The sequence below is a fragment of the Zeus faber genome (assembly GCF_960531495.2).
Source record: "Zeus faber genome assembly, chromosome: 3".
Taxonomy (NCBI): Eukaryota; Metazoa; Chordata; class Actinopteri; order Zeiformes; family Zeidae; genus Zeus; species Zeus faber.
In genome coordinates, this window is record NC_137190.1 from 26,484,060 (window position 1) to 26,506,493 (window position 22,434).

The 22,434-nt window shown below is 40.8% G+C and overlaps 1 protein-coding gene across 1 annotated transcript in view; it reads right to left on the minus strand.

Moving 5' to 3' along the window:
- Positions 1 to 22,434, minus strand: part of adamts7 (a disintegrin-like and metallopeptidase (reprolysin type) with thrombospondin type 1 motif, 7) — a 103,820-nt gene that overhangs the window by 59,918 nt on the left and 21,468 nt on the right. The window contains exons 8-13 of the mRNA XM_079997186.1: positions 19,395 to 19,538; positions 14,711 to 14,855; positions 8,540 to 8,632; positions 7,686 to 7,831; positions 6,030 to 6,199; positions 5,466 to 5,599 (exon numbers count right to left, since the gene is read on the minus strand). Coding sequence (XP_079853312.1) covers positions 5,466 to 5,599; positions 6,030 to 6,199; positions 7,686 to 7,831; positions 8,540 to 8,632; positions 14,711 to 14,855; positions 19,395 to 19,538 — 832 coding nt within the window. The remainder of the gene's footprint in view (positions 1 to 5,465; positions 5,600 to 6,029; positions 6,200 to 7,685; positions 7,832 to 8,539; positions 8,633 to 14,710; positions 14,856 to 19,394; positions 19,539 to 22,434) is intronic.

Genomic DNA, 22,434 nt, shown 5'->3' on the forward strand with positions numbered 1-22,434 from the left:
ACCGCAGGAAAACTTGCTATGTCGCGCATTTGTAAAATCGCCACGGCAGCCAAAAAAGTAAACGAACCTTTCTAGAATGAAAATTAGATTTTTCCACATTCGCGCTCATTGTGTTTTTTTTAATCGGTCAACGTATTTTCAAAACCGAGTTTGATTTATAAATAGTAGATACCAAATAGTAGATAGCACCGGGAGGGCGGCCGGTCTGGATGGCATCCACGGACCTGCTTCCTTGTGTTCAGCCTCTCCCTGGCGCGATACATTAAGATGCATCGAGAGTCATTGACAATCGTAATTGAATCGTGAGGCCATCGAAGACCCACACCCCTACTAAACATGTTTTTGTAACATCGCCTTTGCAATAAATTATTAGAATGTAAGTCTTTGGGAGGGCAGATATGATGCAAAAAAGCAGCAGAAATGCATTAGTTCTGGTTTATAAAGTTTGAGTTATTTATTTTCTTTTTTGAGTTTTTTGTTTTTGTGCGAAAGTGATCCCACGGTGGGGTAGTCTGTAGTGTTGGAGCAGTAACGGAGTGGTACAATGGCATGAAGCATTAGTAAATTGGTATTTCTAAATAAAAGGATATGATAAATAAGTTAACAGTATAGATCAGACACTTTACATTAAATAGTAATATTGCACAAGTGAACTTTCCTTGTTGTTTTATTTATATACACGGTAGTGTTTGTGTGTTAAATCCTTACCGGTTACTATTTTCAAAAGGCTGGTAATTGTGACCCACCGCAGACTTTAGGGTCATTTGGCACCTTTCAATTTTTTTGCATCATTTAAAAGTGGAGAATCAGAGCTTCCAAACAAGGTGTCACTTGTGCAAATCGAGCAAATATTTTTAAAGCTATGACTTGTTAATGACAAGGGTGTGGCAAACAGTGATTCTGAGATAATCACCTTGACTTGACAACTTGACTTGGCTTCATTCAGCTAGCTCCCAGAATGCTAATGGGGGTTGGCGGACAAACAAAGCCTAATGGCTAAAAAGCTTTTATTTAACAGTAAGAATATACATGTTTTATAAAAGTGGAATTATTTTGGAGTTTAAAAGTACGGACAACATAACACAATGTAGAGTCCATCAATATTATGAGTCTCAGAAAATTAGAAATCTGAAAATCTGTCACCAACCTCAACGGACTTCATCACGTCATCAACTTCTTCCATTGTAACAACAACGGACGTATTGTCTGTCTCCTCCGGTGGTTCTTGAAAATATTCAGTTTCATCGTCACATTAAGTTTTAAACGTTCTCCAAGTCTAGAGTAATATCAGATTCCGCAGCACTGTCGTTCTCCGAGTCCAGTACGCACTGCTAACACTGACTTGGATCTATCGCACAGGTCAGATTAAGGTCCCAAATATGATTCAGAGGTTCCGCCACCCGCTTCACGTAATCATCCATAATGATACGGAGAAGAATGTTTTCACAGACAAGTGAGACTGAAACACCCCCCGTGCTGCGCTTTAACTGTCTGTAAACGGAAGTGACATATGTGTGACGCGAAGGGTTCTTCTATGGATTCGCCGTTTCACAACAATGGCTCCGTGCGTGTAAAAGTAGTACAATTTAAAGGTTGAATTCTATCACAACAGTTTCACATTGTGACTTCACATCACATGGAATATGGAGGAATGATCTTCACCTGGACGGTCGCTTTAAAGGGAGCGAACAATTTGCGTTGTTCAGCGCTGTTCAGCGTCTCGGTAAGTGAACTGTGTTTCCCTATGTAATCTAACGGGAATATTTAATTCCACGGTTTAACCTTTTTCTACTATTTATAAATCAAACTCGGTTCGAAAATAGGTTGAGAGATAAAAAAAACACAAAGGAAGACGAATCTGGAAAAATCTCATTTTCCTTCAAGAAAGGTTTTTTCAACCTATTTGGCTGCTCCTGGTGATTTGAGAAAAATGGCCGAGATGGCGGGTTTTGCTGCGCTGGGTCACAATTGTTTAAGTATGATCAAACTCGACCTGTAATCTCGATCTGACATTGAAAAAGGTAGCTGTTGATATACAGTATAAAACTTAACAAGTAGATTAACAAAGAGGGATTTGTTTTGTATACTGGAGAAGTTATGGAGTGTGTGCGTTCGCTTACTAAAAATTGAAACACTGGAATAAATGGGAAATACATTGTTCGTCTCGGTTTCAATTTGGGCATTCCAAAATTCTACCTTTAAATTTGAAAATATTTATTATCTTAAATACAATAAAAATTTGATAGTTCAAAACCCCTCCTTTTGAAATCAAAAGGCCAAAGACAAGAACCTATAAATCCACACACTTGGCCACTGCTGTTTACATAATCCTCCACTAGTCACTTCAATGTATCAAGTATTACATTGCATACCCGTTGTCTTACCTCTTAGTAGTACATTGCGGCATTTGTCTTAGAACACTGTGTCTATCCTGCCATTCAGTATGACACTGCAGTGCATGACTATTTAAGGCATTTATTTTGTCTTTCTTTAGGTAAATACTTTTATATTACTTATACTACACTAATCCTTTCCATTTTAGAAAATGTTAATGTTGTCTTTAAAAACTGTTTAAGTACTCTTTAAATTCTGTTTTTAAATACTGTTTTATTTAAACCACTACAATGCCCTTGAGTTGGCTCTGAGACTAAGAATCCCATTACTGGTAATGATGGTTGCATTGTTATCAAGTATTTGACAATAAACTTGAAACTATAATTACATAGACCTAGTTTGAGTGCTCTCATTACAAAGCTAATGAACTTTGTAATTTTAAAAATGTAAATAAAAACAGCTTCTATTTTGAAATGAAAAAGCTGTGCCACATGTAGATTAAAATAAAGCATTAAGACCTGTTCTCAATCATTGGACAAAAAAAAACAATTGAACTTTGAAAGATGACCTCTGATCAGGATTCAAAGGACAATATCTCAGGAAATGGGTTAGGGTTAGGGGTGAAAATCTGAAATGTAATTGTGTTTTTGTGAAGTTAACATTGTGACACACTTCAACTTTTTCACACTTTGAATGAATGGGTGTGTTGACAGTTGAAATTAAACACGCCTTGTGAGGACACATGAGAGGGAGGGGGATTTACAGCCGGTTGGCAGCCGATTGGGAGCTGCCTGGTAGTTGGCTGGAAACTGGCAGGAACCTGGTTGCAATTCAGCTGTCAACTCGCTGGGACAGCCCTCTCAAGGGGATCTTATTGTATGACTTATCTCTAAACTTATTGTTTATGAAACAGAGTTTAAAGGGGTGAATTTAAATAAATTATAAAATAAATGAAATAAGATTCTGCTTAGAGGTGCCTTACTGCCACCAACTGGACTTTTCCAGCCCCTCTGATCACACCAAATGAAAAATGCTGACGTAGGTGGCTAGGCCAGCTTGAAGGCTCCAGCATGTCAAAGAATACGAAACTTCGAAATTCTGAAGGCCTCAGGGTGAATTTTTCCACCCGGACACAGCGCAGGTGAAAAAACTGATTGGATAAAAGCTCTCATTTATAAATGGATTTAATCAGCGCAACTGAGTGAGAGAGTAGCAATGAAATTATGTTTATAGACAGATGAGAACGAACTTCATAAAATACATAAAGCATTAATGAAGCTATATATTAAATTACTTAATATATTTAATGTCAGAATCAAAAAAATTTAACATTTTTCTAATTTAAATTAGAAAAATGTTATTTAATTTTTTGATTCTGACACTCTAGGCCAGCAGAGAAGGCCTTGCTGGCCCTGACAGCCCACCTCTGGAATTGAATAGTTCGACAAAGCAGTTGATGCTACAAAATATTTGAAGTTGGAATAATTTATATTTTAGTCCAAAGTTCAAAGTTTACTTTATTGTCAATCGTACCATGCAACACGTAATTACACAGAGGATCAAAATTGTGTTTCCCCATACTCCAAATGTGCAAGAAATATTTGTAACACACAACTTATGAAATATGAAAGTGCAAAAAGACAACAACAATAGACACAACAAGACTAAGGTTAGTCTTAATATACTCAAGAAGTCAAATGAGGTATGTTATTAAGGTAATAAGGTGCAGTACAAAGCTAGCAGCAAGAGGATACATATGTATACCAAGGGGATACATATGTATTGTAAAAATGTAAATATTGTGGTTGGTCTTTGTGGGTGTCGTGTTCATGTCATGTTTGGTGAGTTTAGTAGTCTGATAACCTTTGGAAAAAAGCTGTTCCTTCCGAATCTGGTGGTATTGCACCGCATGCTGCGGTACCGCTTGCCAGAAGGTAGGAGGGTGAACAGTTTGTGTGCTGGGTGGGTGTGGTCCTTGATGATATTAGTGGCTCTCTTGCGGCAGCGAGACGGGTACAGGTCCTGGATGGATGGTTGTGCTGTTTTGGTGATCTTCTCTGCTGTCCTCACCACTCTTTGTAGGGCTTTCTGGTCAGCAGCAGAGCAGCTGCCATACCAGACTGAAAGGCTGCTGGTAAGAATGCTCTCAATAGCACCCCTGTAGAAGGTGGTGAGGGCAGAAGGGGGGAGGTCAGCTCTCCTCATCCGGCGAAGGAAGTAGAGGCGTTGCTGGGCCTTCTTTACTAGGGAGGTGGTGTTGATTGACCATGTCAGGTCGTCTGTGATGTGCACCCCCAGGAACTTGGTGCTCTTCACAGACTCCACTGCACTGCCATTGATGGTGGGTGGGATGTGTGGTGTGTGTTTCTTTCTGAAGTCCACAGTTATTTATTTTGTCTTGTTTGCATTGAGATGTAGATTATTGTTGTCACACCAGTTGATGAGTTGATGTACCTCCTCTCTGTAGGCTGAGTCGTTGTCGTCACTGATGAGGCCCACAACTGTTGTGTCATCTGCAAACTTAATGAAGTGGTTTGAGTTGTATCTGGCACAACAGTCATGCGTCACCAGTGTGAACAGCAGAGGGGACAACGCACATCCTTGGGGGACTCCAGTGTTCACAGTGATGGTCTCTGAGGAGTTTTTGCCAACTCTTTCTGTCTGTGGTCTCTCAGTAAGGAAGTCCAGTAGCCAGTTGCAGAGTGGGGTGCTGATGCCTATTTCGCTGAGTTTATTTACCAGGTGTTGGGGGATGACTGTGTTGAAGGCGGAACTGAAGTCAATGAACAGTGTCCGCACGTAACTGTTTTTGTTTTCCAGATGAGCCAGGCATAGATGGAGTGCTGTTGCTATGGCATCAGCACTTTTATAATGTTTATAATTTATATTTTAATAATAATAACTAGTACATTGACCTTGAGATGTCAATTCCAATCCTTTTGCCACTTCAATTAATTTCATTCAAACAAATTATTTTTTTAATTTTCTATTACTTAATTTTCTTAAGGCAATCAGTTGCCTTATTTTTTTAATAAATTCTACTTATCTGGGCTTACAGTGCTCCAAAAAAGAGATGAGTGAATGTAATGAAGGCAGAAAGAGTGATGGTAAGATAGTAAAGATGCTGCTACCTTACAGATGCCGTTGATGCACATGTCTCGAGTGGTTGAATCCTCATGGCACTGCGTCCCATCGGCCACAGCATCCAGCATCTTTTCGGAGAAATACTCATTGAGTGGACGGCAGTGCAGCTCGCAGGGGTTGGCTGCAAAGGAAAATATCAGGGGCTGAGTCTCAAAATGCATAGAAAATGATTACTGACATTATGCATACCTCCAAAAATATATATTTTTCAATGGAATTTCTATTCAAGGAGATCTCAAAATATTTCTGAAAGAAACAAGCACCTTATATACCAATTAGGGCCAAACGTTTTATATTGTGGAAAAGCAGTGTTTGGAGGATTTCTCCAAGCAATGCATCAGGTTCCAAAAGACTTTGTTACACCCGTATTATTATTATTATACATTCACAAGAGTTAAAACCGACGATGAACCTTCTCGACCAACCTACTCACCTACCTATCTCCAAACCTACCTACCTACGTACCTTTTTGCCTATGTACCCGCCTATTCACCTACCTACCTCATTAGAAACATCCTTGTACCACACTGAAGGTTATTTAAGTCGCGTACCTCTGTTGTTGACGGCCACCCAGGTGAAGAGCTGCCCCTTGTAGGGCAAGGTGTTGAAGCTGCGACACTGGACGTCCCTGAAGGTCGGCAGCTCACTGAGGCATGGCGTGTTGTTGCACGTCCTGTACCGCCGCCGCTCCCCCAGACAGTATTTACCCCCGTACTTGGGCCTACAATAAAAACAAAAAAAACAATTGTTATTAAATGGACGCTTTATAAGTTATTCAGGTTGCTGTGTCTCCCTGTCTTGTGGACTGACACAGTGACACAGACGACAGGGGGGTTGTTTACACCAGTTTATTGCAGAGAGGATGTAGGTGGAATTAGCCAGGAGCAGATCAGACATGTCATGCCAGGGCTCCTCTGCTGAGTGTGTGTGTGGATGGGGTTTTTAACCTACTGCTCATTAGCCCAACCAATGAGCATCAGGTGTGGCTGATAAAAGCCATCCCATCCACACACCACATGGACATTTTTAACCCACCCTTGAATTTTTGCACGAACTGACTCCAGCTTAAAATTGCTTTAATTCATAGCATTAAAACACATTATATCATATCATATCTTGACACCCATCATAAAATAAATTCTGCCTTTGTGATTTGATGGGGACCTCAGGAATTCAGGTTTTGATGGGGTTATTTTACCAAAAGCTATGTTTTGCTTTGACATTCTGATTAAAGGAAAATAAACAAATGATGCTTATTTTTCCACTAATATTAAATCGGGGGCCAAGTCAGTGTTGGTTAAAGAATAATGAAACACACTTTTAACCGTCTCAGCCCACCATACTGAGGGGGAGGTTTGAAAAGGAAGGAAAAACTACAACAAAATGAATTAAAAACAAAAGGCCGACAATCATGACAATATTTACAGTTCAAAAAGACTGTACAAAGGCTAAAACATTAGTACAAGCGCAAATGCGTGGTTGCTTACAGAAAAGCACTAAACTAAATAAACCCTGATGATTGCAATGCATCTTGTGAAAAACATCATTCCAATTAATCCATTGCTTGCTGGAATATTTATTCAGTGTTTTGCATAAAAAACTGGGGTCTTGTCTACATTCTTGCTGTGTAGAAATTCAATACGGCTTATAACTCTTATGCAACCCAGCGCAGTATGACTTGCCTAACTTGACATTATTTCAGATTATGCTTATTCATTTCAGAAATATAATATATTGAAGTTAACCCACATAAACAAAATCACCTTTAGAATAAATTCTAATGACCCTGAGTGAGTTAATCTGGTATAAAGAGGATGAGCTTACGGAGGATGGATTTAAAAAAAAAATTGTTTTAACCTGTGCTGTCAGCATGCTAGGCATACAACACAGAGCCATATGCTATTGCATCTAGGACATGCAAATGGAGTTCAACTTCCCAGCCTGAAATGCAACCCTCTATTCATTTTTTAATCATCCAGAACTGCTTGCAATAACTCTGTACTGTGGACAACCTGTGCGATGACAAGAGCACAGCTTTTTGTTACACAGCTTTTTGAGAAATCTAAGGAACGAAAATTAAGGCGCGGGATCCGGCCCGGAGCCGGATCCCGCGCCTTAATTTTCGTTCTTCTTTCTACCTCTAGGTATATGAGTGTCTGTGTGGGAACGAGAGGAAGGAGTAAATGGAAGTAAAGTGGAAGACTTACACTGGGTCAGTGCAGTCCCTCTGTGCACTCTGGACCCCAGTGCCGCAGGTCCGCGAACAGACAGACCACCTGCTCCACAGCGACCAGCCGCCGTTCAGGCTCTCAGGTTGGTGGCCGACAGCAACGCACTCGCCTCCAAAACACCACTAGAGAAAGAGGAGGAAAAAAACAACAGTGACCCACCTAAGTCTTATCCGTACTTTATGATTCATGGTGACGGCACTCCATTCTTTATTCAACAAATATTTCGAAACGTCTCTGTCCTCTGTCTCTGTTGATTTGTCTACCTCTGAAAAAGTCTTCCTTGTTGTCATAATGTCATTGATTCAGCTGATTCCTTTTTTATTCCATTTACCCATCAGGGGAAGGAAAAGAAATCTAATATTAAATAAGGAAAAAAAAAGATGAAAAAAATGTGAAATGACAAGAAATGGATAGCTAAAAAAAGCACATTTATTATACTTTTTGAATAATTTCCAGCAGCTTAACCATAAATTCCGATCTCCTGTAGGTCTGGCCCAAGTGAAATTTTTTTTTTAGTATATAAAGTGTATTAAATATATATTTCTATCTATGACAGTATCCTTGAAGTGTATTTTAGTGTATTTCTTAATTACAATTAAGTATTATGTTTTTATTTTATAAGTTACTATTTGTATTTATAAGTATTTGCAGTAGAGCATTAGTATACTAGCCTATACTATAAATATGCTGTAAGAGTAAGGTAACTACACTTATCAAGTATATTGAAACCTAACTTTCTTGGTTACTTTGGCCATCAAAAGTAACGAAAAACATATATATATATTCTTATGATGTATTTAAGCACATCTTGAGTAAACGAAGTAACTCACCTTGCTCTCGCCGCAACTGGTGCCGTCCACGGCCCCATCCAGCTTGGAGTGGCACGTTGTTCCCACCGTACACCACAGCGTGCTGCACACATTCTGCACAGACACAACGAAATAAGGGTTTCACACCAGAACCTTCCAAATATCAGAGTAAATATGGAAATTTACTCCGATATTTGGAAAGAGGAAATATGTCAGTGCTCTGTCCTGCTTTTAACGCCTGGCGTAATTGAGTAGAGATGTGGAACGGCAACCTCTCGAGACAGAATAACGTTAGTGAAAACATTTTTTTGAATCTTAATGAAAACCAACTGCGGAAACGGGGCGTTTGCCAATTCAGGAAAAATTTAAGTTGAACACGGCGATAGATTTTGACACATTTTACCTTTGAAACATGAGGCCGAGGCGGCGGCACCCGTCGTCCACCACAGTAGCTGCTGAATTGACCAGCATTAGATGCATTCTTTAGAATTTCACCAAAGAAATATCTGGGGTGAAGGCTGGAATTCCATCTCTTAACGATACTGTGAATAGTATGGGCGGCAGGATCGCGGAGGCAGAGAATCGCAACATTGAATAGGCGCTGTAACTTTGTCACGCACTATAGATGACAGCAGACATCGGTTCTTCCGCTCTGCCAAGCTGAAAATCTTTCTGAGGAAGGGAGAGACTGAGTTGTCATCGGAACGCGCGCATCCACGCACACGGATGATTGATATCGGCCGGCTTATTTATTTTTTTGCTGCTAGACTGACCAGAAAAATAACATTTGATAACGTGGTCCAAACTTAGCCAGTTCCAGATGTTGGTGTTTTTCTTCTAAGGTAATTCATTAACATACATAATTAACATTAAGGTAATTATAAGGTAATTTTTTTCCCTCACTCACACTCTATGTACTCAACAATAGATAATTCTCTCGTTATCTCGTCTCTCGTACTTACGGTATCTATTTTGTCATGTCGGATCATGCACAAATGGATCTGGTAATTGCAATTAAATAAACAGTACAGCATTCTCGAGTGAGCTTCATGGTTTCAATGTTGAATAGGGAGGACTCCTATGCAGCCATCAGGTCTATGATATGTGAATTTTGGGAATTAAATGAGGGATCAATAAATGACTAAATGACTGAAATGTGGGATGCCTTCAAAGCCTTTCTAAGGGGCCTCATACAACATGATTTGTTGAAAACCAATAGCAAATGAGGAATGTCATAAATTAGATGAGGATATCAAGGAAAAAACAATATATCCAACAGGCAGCACCTGAGATATGGAATAGACTAACTAAACCCTTCCACATGATGTGGACGGTTAGGAGTGATGCCGATCTTGTTGTTGCCTTCTCGCTGGATGCAGAGAAGGCGTTCGATAAGGTCAAATTTTCATTCCTCCTCCATACTGTACCTTGAAGCAATTTGGTTTTGGACCATCATATATTCAATCGGTGAGATTGCTCTATACGCACCCGATGGCAACTATTCCTAACAATGGGATAATATCACCATCCTTCAAATTTGGATGTGGAACAAGACAGGTTCCTCTCTCCCCACAAATATTTAGGATTTTTCTGGAACCATTGGCCATTGCATTACATGCAAACCAAAATTTTAAGGGGTAGTGGCAGGTAAAGAAGAACACTATTTGTTTTTGGATGCGGATTATATTCCACTGATTTCTAGCAACCCCCACACAGCAGCACAGGCTATTTGCTCAGTTATTGTTCAGTTTTCAGCGATTTCTGGCTACACTGTGAACTGGAAAATGTCAGAAGCTATACCATTACCTAGGATTTGCAATTATCCAGGATTTGCTCATCAGTTAATCGGGACAAATGGCAGTCTAGGTGGATGCCTTCAGGTGTGACTTATCAAGGTATTAAGCTTCTACCGGCAATGGAAGAAATAATGAAAGCCAATATCTAACCTGTTATTTAATATAAACAAGCATTGCTACAGAACTGGGCTAAAATGAATATTTCTCTTTTGGGTAAATTGATTTGATCTCCTAAGATGCTTTAACTTATTAATTTGTTACCTATAATCCTCCAGAACTTTTCTGTCGTAAGGGAAAATATATATTCACAATATATTGTATAAAATCCTGAACAGAAGTTATTGGACCCCAAGCAAACTGTCCAGGCTGAAATTGAATAATAATGACATCTGTTGGAGATGTGGGAAGGAGGTGGGCACTTCGGTACATACAGTATGTTATATGAATGTGAGAAAATGTATGTGAAATGAGATAAGACTTATTTTTCAGTAAGGTATTTAAATTACAGTTGACCAACAACCCAGCTCTATGTGTGCTTGGTCAGGTACCAATGCACCGTACTTTATCCAAGCGTCAGAATCGATGGCGTTGTTTGGCCACAACAACGCGGCATAGAATAACTTTAAGACAATGGGGGTCAAACATGCCAACCACTTTCAAGGAATGCTTTGAACAGATGTTTCACATGGCGTCAAATGAAAGGGTCACTTATTGAGTAGTAGGCAGAGAGGACAATTTCAACCAGGTTTGGGGATCGTTCCTAATGACAGCGGACAAGAGGACTTGATTATAGTGGGATGCTAATTCTAATGTTACATTGTGTATGAGGTTACTGTAATGAATTGGATACGAGGTATGTCTGCTTTTATTGTTTGTTTGGTAAGGAGAAAAAATGGAAAATAATGTGAAAAATTGTATATAATAGAAGTTGACAATAACACAAATTGCAATCAGTTGTGAAATACATTGTTAAGTTTTCTTATTGAATAAAAAAAATTAGGAGGAAAGGACACGTTGGTTACCTCAAACGACCTGAAAAACACTCAATTTCAAATTAAAGACGATATCAGACCTACGTCTCCTTTTCAGAAACGTAAAGGAGACGTAGGTAATTTGCATATGAGCTGAATAAAATGAATTTATATTTTGGATGGAAAATACAAACCATGGGAAGGGACAATAAGATCTTCAGATGTTCATATTATCTCCTTTCTAGTCAACTTAAGCGACTAGAAGAATAGAAGTCTTTGCTCCACCCAAGATTCGGCAACCCTCACTCCTAATTGCTCAATTGCAATACGTTAGCTCCTCCCATCGCCCCTCCATACTGTGTGCAACTTTGATATTTGATTGACAAGAGAAATGAGAAAAAAAAGTAACAACATACACAGATTTTTCTGAAAACGCATTTTCCCCCCTCCTTTAGAAAAAAAAAGAAATCTCCGTCCAGACAAGAACACAAAAAATAATTAAAAACACTCACATAAGCATTCCAGCCCAGAAGAGGGCGATAATATCTTATAAAACTTGTTTTATGAAGGCGTTTTCCAAAAGCTAAACTTTCAGCGACCTTAAACCCTGTTTTCTCGTCGACAGGGCCAAAACTCAGAGGAAATACTATGTTTTCAAAACTATCCGTAAACATGTGGACAGGGCTTAAACCTCAAAGGATGCCTAGGAGATTTTTTGTTAATCAAAATGGATCCTAGTCCCAATTATTATGTGCTGGACTGGGCCATAGAGTTTCCTGGTTCATACTTAAAACTAGAAAAACAATATGATCACAACAGAGGTCTACATACAGTATAGGCGTTGCCTTTAAAAGGTGCAGAGAACACCATGTAACGCTTCATCTTCCAAGCAACGCAGACGTGGCTGTCTTCCTTTGGACGTTACCCTATGAACCTCTCTGTGCACTGCAGAAACCATCTGTAACACTCCTTCACTATGGTAAGGGAACAATGCTTCTTTCAGAACATTAATTCAGGGGAATGATTCAGGGTAAAGGTTGCGAGCCAGAGAACCTTTCTCAGGTTTCACGATGATACTTCTAGAGAGGTGTGATCTCAAGTCTCTCTCTCTCGGGGCCGGGGAGAAATCGGATTATTCCCAAGGCCGGCGGCTGATAAGAGCCAAAGGTCATATGCAGAGTTTATCAAGAGAAGACAACGTGTTTTTGGAGACAATAGTCTCAGCTTATTGCTTGACATTTCTGGTAAATAGTAAAGGACTGGTTGTCATTTTGGCCAAAGGCTAGACGCTGCGTGCAAGCACATTGTCGAGATGGAAGGTTCCTGGCCATAGATGGATAGATGGTTTGATGGATGAATTAATCTTCTATGGTCACAAAAATGAAGCCCTTTGACAGAGACACGATCGCCGGTTTTCAGTCCCTCCAGGTCCCTGGCCTGGTCAACTAGTGATGGGAATTCCGGCTCTTTTTAGTGAGCCAGGTCATTTAGCTCAGAGTAGGCTCTTTTGGCTCTCAAGCGGCTTTTTATTTAGTACCACTTCTGGCTTTTATAATTCAGCCAAATGTTTGGTATGTGTGCACATATTATGTGCACACATACAAATCATAGGTCAAACATTTGGCATTTCAATGACATATAATGTCAATTTAATTATCCAATGTAATTATACTAAACCTTACAATTTCCAGAATACAATCATTTTACAATATGTTTGGTTGTTGGCAAAAAGTTTAAATATTTTAACTTTCATGGCAAATGCCGTGGACCGTAGCCATCGCCGGTGTTCTCTGCTGGGCTGCCGTCACACTCATGTTCACCAACATGACTTCCAGCTGTGCCGTCTCCCGTGTTCTATGTGAATTCAGCATTAGCAAGGGCAGGTGATCACGGGGGTTCCCACGTCTTGTGAATCTCTTAAAGGTGGTCGAACCCGTTCAATCAAAGATCTCTGCGGTGAGTGCTGCATCGTTGCCCTTGCAGCCTACGATCCACATCACGACTTTCCTCAGAAATAATTGAAAAACTGAAATGAACTCAAGAGGAACAAGCTACAGGGTGTGAGCTTCGTCCAACAAACAGCGACGCAGGACAACCTCTTAAACAGAGTCGAATGTGACATTTTGCAATAGAAACAGGTATCTTTTTGCTACTTCTCCCAAAAAATCCACAAACCTCAGAGTCAGCACCGGTATATTGAATCATCTGTCTTCCCCAGAGTGCCACAGTAATGTCTCTAGGTGCGTGACTAGCTGTCCAATCACCGATTAGGGTGGTGGGATATCGGCTTTGGCCCTTCTGGGGATGTAATTCACTATAGATAAATGGGGGAGGAGAATGTGTGTGTGTGGTGGGGGCTGTAACTCAAGACTCCTCGGAGAATGTCAAGTAGCTCAAGAGCACATTCCAGTGAGCTGATTGACTGTATCTCTAAGGCTCTCCGCAGCTCTGCGTACAGGAATTAGAACAATGGAGCAGAAACACCGGCTACAGATCGGCTTTGCCAGTGTAGTTGCATTCACATCCATTGTCTATTCATTCAGTCATTATTCTTTATTTATTCTGTGATAACTACCTTACAGAGGCTTTGAGTATCGGCTTATGATAGTACGCTCATTAATTAGTGCATGTACGTACAAGCTCCAACCTCTCCAACTACCGATAAAAAAATCGAATTTTAAAACAAGAGAGTGTGGGGGAGGTTTTAGAAATAGTTCATATAAAACGCTACACGGGACTTTCAGAATTTAGCAGCATCACAAAAACAAATTGTTGGTCGAGGCAGAGATGACGATATTGAAATAAGTAAGAAATTCCAACGACGGTTCTGTTCAAACCATGTCTTGGCATAAAAAACAGCCCTCCTACGGCATCATTCATATCCAACTTAGGTCAGTTTGAAGACAGTAAAACCATATTGTGTTATATTTAACCCCTTATAAACCTTTTGAAGATCCAGTGGAACTTTGCTCAGATCTGATTTACCGGTTGGCACATTACATTTCATCTACGTTAGTTGATTCAAGCGTTTCCATTTTTTTCGGCCATTAAAGCGTGACATAATTATCTGAGCTTCATGCGACAGAAAAAGGGGAAGTTATTCTTAGGCCGTGCAAATGTATGCATAATTCATTGTGTGGGACAGGAATAGGTTGAGGAGAGGAGCAGAGATATCTGGGTTTTTTTTGTACCTGGTTTAACAAAGTAGGCTCAATTGGATGAAGTGAAGCTCTGAATGGAGATAAGAGAGGATGGAAGAGCTGCGCAGAGGGGGCTACAAAGGCTTTGAGAGGGTTTGTCACAGCTGAGATAGCAGCATCTGATTGAACCAGGTGTATAATCTACTCATTATTAAAGTGTTACTTGGAGCTTGGACACGAATTGCGTCCGGTGGGCTTTGTGTCGGTGCGGTTTGTGGGCCTTACGTCCACGTCGTCGCAGAGCAGCGACCCCGCTCCGTACTGCAGCCGGCACTGGTGGGCGGCGCTGTACAGGACTCCTGGAGGGACGGAGCTCAGAGACAGCTGGTTCTGCACGGGGGGATCGTCCAGGCACCAGCCCCAGCCGCGACTGTTTGGGAGGGAAGGGATTGAGGAACACAAAAAGTAACACAAAATGTTTAATGAGTCATAGACAGTGCGCATAAGGGAGGAGGAGGTTGGGAATGAAGGCCTTAAAAACCCAAATTCCCTATTGGGACCATTAGTGCACTGTTCTTTTTCCCCATCAAAGATAAACACAGAAAAAGGTATAAAATGGTATTCATTTGTGTTATAATACAATTCCAAACAAATTCTAAATAAGCCCATGGGAAAGTGAGTAAAATCAAAATGAGCATTAACAGCGACTCTCTCGCTCTACGTATATCGCCACTCTTCCCAGTTAAAATGGCCGGAGGGTTCTCTTTAAATAACCGAATACTGAAACTCATTTCACACACGTTATTGCTTGTACGCTTACATAACCATGGGATGACGCAGAGATGGAGAAGACTACGGTGGGTGGTGAGGGGCTGTGGCTCCAGCATCACAGAGCAATTGGACAGGGAATTCTGTAATTCTTTTCAATTCATTAGCTTACTCACCCAGAAAGGGTTGGAACGGATAATTACCGCTTATTCTAGCTAATTTCCACCTATTTAAACACTGTGTGACTGACGCCGTTTCGACAGGGGGTTATTTGTAGACGGTCAGGGCCTTTATCTCCTATCATCTCCTTGTCCTCTTTAAAACTGTCCGTGTCCACCGAATGGGGAGCTGCTGAATTGACAAAACCTACACATGGTTAACATGTTCTGGGTAAGACATTGGGAGGGTTTGGCACTCTGCCCCAAGCAGCTGTAGGGACATAACAAATGTGACAGGGAGAGTGCTACGGTGCTTAACTGTTACAGGCGAGCATACATCGCAAGGATTACCGAGACGAACAGCGAGATCTTGCCTCCTTGTGCATTGCGCAAACACCTGCATGAATTCATGGCAGAAGGAGTGTGACGGGTCCTTCAAGCCAATTAATTTATTCTAATGTGTGCAAACCACCCACAGAACGGCCAGGAGTTCAAGTCTTACTTCTTTGGAAGGAAGGAAGGAAGGAAGGAAGGAAGTAATGCTGAACGATTTTGGAAAACAAGAGAATTGTGATTTATTTTTATACCAATATTGCGATTTAGTATGTAATAAGGAACTTTTTTTTAAGTTTCTTGTCTTAAGTATTCACTAAACACAACAAAACACAATCATTCTATAGTACGACCAACACAAAAATGGAAACAGCCAACATATAACCTGCTCTTTCCTGTAGGCCAGGCCCAGGTGTTATGATGAAATGAGATGAATTGATGTGAATAACATGTCTTTATTTTACTATTGAATTGTAAAAAGAAAAACCTTCAGTCACACTAGAATATTGACTCACTGATTTAACTTCTCAAAATGTATTAGTATTTTTTTAACATGTTACACGCATATGTCCACATACACGGCGCACTGCTCCGTGTGCTCAGGGATGGCTTTATGCTAATTCAATTAAAAAACGGTCAAATTAAACAAACAGAAACAAAAAAAACAGACGCATTATTCTGGAGGAGGCTCCAGCCAGACTCTACAGGTGTTCCGAGCTCTGCCAGCAGCACACACTGCGCACTGCACACCGTGGCCTGTGCCAGAGCACCGGGTCTCAACCAGGGGGCAGCGCGGAGGGTTAAAACAATCGGTACAGGCGGGGGCACGGAGAAAGTCTCTTCATTATTCATGGTTTCCTTCCATATGCACTTGTTTCGTTCCATTAGGAGTGGTAAAATTAAATAAAAACACACTGTTATGGCGCGCCATGTGCCCCGTCGCTTCCTCTTCACGCCACCACCTACACGCCTCTCCCTCCACCCCGGGATGGCGTGCTAGGCACCTATCTCCCCTGTAGGAAGAGCCTGGGCCGGCTCTTCCTACAGGGGACAGCCCTATTGGTAAGATTGTGTCACATAGAAACCCCCGCCCCCCCTTTTTTTAAATTGCAGGCTCTGTTAAATTGCGATGTCGGTTTGAATTTGATTGATCGTTCAGCACTAGAAGGAAGGTACATACGCGTGGGCTTTTGTCACTCAGGTACATTGACAATCTGAGCGCAGGAAGCTGCCTACGGCTAGGAGATGCCACGCTTCTTTGGAATGCCAAGGTACATTTTTGTAATTCTATGTTTTGTCTATGTAATTCTAGGTAACGTCAGAAGCCTGTTGACTCGGTTTTTAACTCACCACCAAACACCTCATTTTAAAAGCATTTTAAAATCAGCGTAACTTGGTCTTGGTCCACCAAGTTTTCGATGCTGTCAACACCAATTATCAATGATTATGATATAATGAGGATGACCAGATAAAGAAAAGATCAACCATCAAGGGTTCCTCTAAATGCCTGGAACTTCATATTTTCCTTCTTGAACAGAGGTTAATATTTGCACATGTCCATGGGCGACCCCTTTAACCTACAGAAAACGGCCTGTATGTTTGCTGAAACTTTTAACAAAAGCCTCCCACCGCTAAGTTCTAATTAAAAGTAATCATAAATTTGCAGGGTGAAATAACACTGACGACACAACAGCCGCAATTAAAATGTTTTCCATGAGCGCCCACGAACTGGAAAGGGGCTCCTGAATAGAGGCTCTGGACATTTGCTAAAAGCCATTGGCAAAGGCCGCTTTCCTGGAAATGTTGTTAGGGCTTTAACAACCAATTCATACTTCCCTCTAATATACTTTATCTTGCTTCCTTTCAATTTAAGACAAATGGGGTTGGAGATACCCTTCGTCCAAACATATTTCCTAATCAATATACTGTATATATTTAAATGGCCAAAAGGACCATAGCCCAAAAAAATATATTTTTTGAGATATCTACTCAAGTGTTCTTATCTAAACGGGTACTTCACCTCTCTTGATTGAAGTACATGAAGAGCTTTTCCAGTCCTTGGTAGCCTGCTGCTTTTGCCCTTCGCGTTTATTTCATTGGTATTTTTTTTTCTCTCTTCCTGCGGAAAGTAGCTCCATATATGTCCAGGCAGGCCTGTCCTGATAATATCTAAACCAGCCTGACATTCTACACTCACAACACCTACAACTCTAACGTCTCCAACAGATGACCAGTGAGGGCCTTGGGGTCGAGTGGAGTGTGCGTGGGGGTTTTGAGTGGAGTGGGTGGAGGCCATACTGGCTCCAATGGAGCGCCAATGGAATCATTGTGCTTTATCCGATAAAGGAATAAATTCAATGAAACAATGAAGAAAAGAAAGGGGCCAATATTAACAAGGGCAGGTTGCAAAGAGTCGGATAATGGGGAGGTACTACTGAAATGGCAGGATGGACAAAGAGTTTAAGGACTCAAGCGAATAGTAATTTTGCCTGTGGGAGGACATTAGACCCAAGGGCATGAGGATGGAAAGACAAGCCAGGGAATTGAATTACAGGTATTCATTTTCAAGTGTCCCGAAAAAAAAAGACAGGCGAACTCAGAAGCGGGGCAGCAACGTCCACCAAGTCCATTAAAACAATTTTATTCTCATGAATTTTAACTCTATTCACCCTATCGTAGCACTAGTTTTCACATTAGGAATTTTCATTCGGAGCGTTTCATTGAAATTATTTCAATTCATGTGAGTCAGATCATCATCATAGATATGGCTTTATCATACCTCTGAATGGCTCTGTCTACTGCCTAACTGAAACGGAGTCGTTTATTTACAGATTAATCTAGGGGTAAATATATGGAACAAATACCTCTACATTTATAAGTTACCTTAGAAATGATTTGCGCACTACACACTCTGAAACCTGTACACCTTGGAGCACGTCACATCAAATGACCCTTCTCAGCATGTAATGTTCTCTTTGAAAGAAAATATGTGATTACTTAGCTATTCAGTCCTAGACAAGAAATCCTTGAGGAAGTTTACATTCAGGTTATTTTTCCATGTACTGTGGAGAAAGGCTCTCCTGCTGCACACGTCAAGGCTTAAGTCGCAGGTTGCTGTCCCAAAAAACCTAGGTCGCTACATGCCCTGAAATTCAAGCATCGCTCGAGATCTTTGACTCTCTTCCCCCGTCTCTCTGTCTCTCGCTCTCAAAGAATTTCAAATGCAATTATCATCTCCCATAAGTGTGATGCTGCGCAGTAAGCACAAACCCTGCCTGAATGAAATCCAGATGGGGTCGTTTTGTTTTTTAATTGGGTCTTCCTCTGGCTGACCTAATTTGTGGGTCAAGCAAAGAAAGAAGGGGTCAACACATTCGACGTGTCTTGCTGGAGTGGAAATCGTTAGGGAATTGTCGTCAATCAAGACAGAGATGGCAGGAACATTGACAAATAAACTTTTTCTGGGTTCTATTTAGCTTCATATCATTTCCTAGCCCTTGCAATTGTTACTTAATAATGCACTGGTTTTACATAAGGTAGTAAATGTCACCCCCTTATCATAGTTGAAGGATACCAGTGAGGGAACAAATTCAAGCTGTGTACTTCATCAATAGGTCCAGTTTGGGGCGTAAGACTATACAGGAGAAGCTAAATCACAATAAGACAAACAACTCTTTGTGAACTCCTACATCATGTGCACGTGGACTTACTCGAGGAATCGGGTGATGTACTGTCGACTGCAGCGTGACCAGCTGGGCAGAGTAGTACCGTACAGGAGCTGTGGAGACATGACGAAAGGTCTTTTCCCAATGGGTTCACAGTCATTACCGTTGCCATCATGTTGAATCCCAAAGCTGTGACAGAAGCACAACCCACACAGAGAGGAGGTTAAATAAACAGGCATAACAAGCATTATGGCAAACATTGACAATCAGAATACAGTCAGCCTCCATAGAACATACATTTAGCAACAAAACAATTATGGCATTTTTTATGAAGAGATTCAAAACCATACAGTGTTGTGCAATGAGTGACACTAGAGCAGAGACATAAATGAGTTTGGCAGGGTTTTTTTATCCCGGAGGTCTAGGATGGGATGGACAAAATAACCGAAATATCAAGCAATATTTTAATGTTAGGGTTCTAATACAGTAAGGCCTAGGGTCAGCCTTGGACTTGAAAAGAGTCAGGTCTTTCAGGAGGTGAAAGATAATTCTCATCACATTTAGTGATGCTGAAATACAAATGTTCATATTTTGAAAATGTGTATTTGGGTAAATATTGTTAATAAAATAATGCATTACAAGTCACAAACAAAGGTAGAATTTTTTTCTTCACGTCTGTATCTGTGTACATGTATGTGTGTGTGTGTGTGTGTGTGTGTGTGTGTGTGTGTGTGTGTGTGTGAGAGCTTGTATGTGGCGTCATTGTCAGTTTTGTAGAGTACATGCAGGACGGGTGCATGCAGGGAGGGGCTGGCTCAACTGACCTAAAAATGTAAGATGAACAAATACAATGAAGGGATGTGCAAGAAATGATTGTATCCTTATTGATAGAAGTCAAACATAATTACTCTCAAACAAATGTGATGATCATGAAGGCCCCTACATAGATGCGCCACCAAAGAATTCCAATTCTACTTCCTTGTTCACTCCCGTGTTCAGTCAATCATTCATATATTTAGTTTAAACTAATCAAAAGCGTACTGTACAGCCGTCAAAATGTGTGCACAGCCAACGGAATTCCAACAGAATTTTAACCGCACATTTTCCTTGAGGAAAGTTAGATTTCTTATCTCAGCTTAATTTTGTGAAGTGCCTGCTCACAGCCCGGTGTCAGGTCACACTTGTGATTAGACTTCACAATGCAGTACTAACAGATAAGGTCAAAAAGATCAATTGGGAGCTTGCTTCTTGGTGAGCTAGTGTCCCAGACATTTCGTCAGCAGTGCAATTGTGAAGTTATATCAGTGCTGCTTCCGTAAATCTGCAGAGCTGTCTCAACTCTGGATGACACTGACTCTCTTTTTAAGTGGAGTAGATTACCAAAGCACCTTATTTTGCAAACTAACTTAGTCTCGGATAGGTCATGCTGAGGTATACAGACTGAAACATAGAACACATGATAAACATTATTTATTATATGAGTATTATATCATATATAACAAATTCCTAAATTATAAATTGTCTTGGGAAATAGTGTACTTTTGAAAATACAGGACATTGACTATAATTGGTATATCGTGCAATATATTGCAATTATTATATTATATTATATTATGATATTTTATAGTCCAATTCAATACAAGATGATGATTTTATGACAACAGCAATAATAATAACAATAATTATAATATGTATATACATATATATATATATATATATATATATATATATATAGCTGCAGGCAGCAATACACGGGGTCCAGTCTAGTCATGTTGGGTGCGTTTTACAGTTTCACGGGGTCTCTGAAACGCAGCCTGATTTTCCGAGTTTACTTGAACACAGCATGGGCTCCCCCGGTCTGTCCTCTCCTGATTGCTCGTCTAGTTTCTTCAGTATGTTTTTTTTTATAGTGTGACTGACCTTCACGACCGGATTTTTGGACAATGGCTTCTTTATTGTCTTAGATTTTCAGTGATATTTCTGTGGGTAGTTACCATTGCACAGCTTCTATTTTTCTGAGGCCACCTTGGATTTTGAATTCCTCATTAATTCGCACATTACAGTTTTTTCCTACAGGCCCCATTTGGACAGTGTCCAACTGGACATTCTCAATCGGAATTTGTACATTTATAGTAAATAATATGATGATGTCACCCTGTAATTTTAAGCTTGGACTTTTAGTTGCTAGAATTGAAGAGCATACAGTTCATGAGGCGTAAGTGAGGCGTATATGAGTGTGAATTGTTGATGCCGAGGTTGATTGATATTTGTTTAGGTTAATTGCATTTTGCGATGTTTTCTATTTTTATAATCATGGCTTTATTATTATTATAGCTTATTATTTTGATGTGAGCTGCTGTAGCAGTGCAACAACCCCCTGAGGACTAAAAAAGAAAGAAAGAAAGAAAGAAAGAAAAAAAGTAAGTAAGAAAGAAAGAATGAAAAACCAAATTAGTAAGGACCAAGGTAAAATACAAAACCTACTTGAATTAACCTACATAGCCTCAATCTCTTAAATGTAATTTGGCCCGCCTGCGCTCGCACATGGGATTCTCACCCCTTGTGTCTCTGCTGTCTCAGCAAAGCACACACCGAGGCAGCGCTGTTCGACCCGTTTTTCTGCCTCGAGTGCTCGAGTATGGAGAACGAAGAGTAAAAATTGGCTCTCCTATCCTTAGGCCTTTAATTGGCTCTCCCATCCTTGGGTTTCAAGGCCGCGCTCCACAGCCTCTATTGATCCCCCCTCCCGATCCCCCTATTCCAGGGGGATCGGGAGGAGATGGCTGTGCACGAGGAGTTGCGGGACCTCTACACAACCCAGTGGGGCTCCGAGGTGGAGGTGGAGGAGGATCGGGAAGGAGATGGACAAGAGCCAGGTGAGGAGGCTCAAGGTGAGACTCACAAACTGTCCAAGGGGGCTTTCCACCAGGAGCTGCTGCGCCTCCAGGAGCTGTGGCGAAGCTGGGGATCCCGTGGGCAGACCCCAAACCTGCGGCTTCCTCCATGCTGTCTGGGGAATATTTCACTTCAGGTCATATTTTACTTCAGCTCATTTTATTTCAGGCTCTGCCGGTGCTGCGAGCCC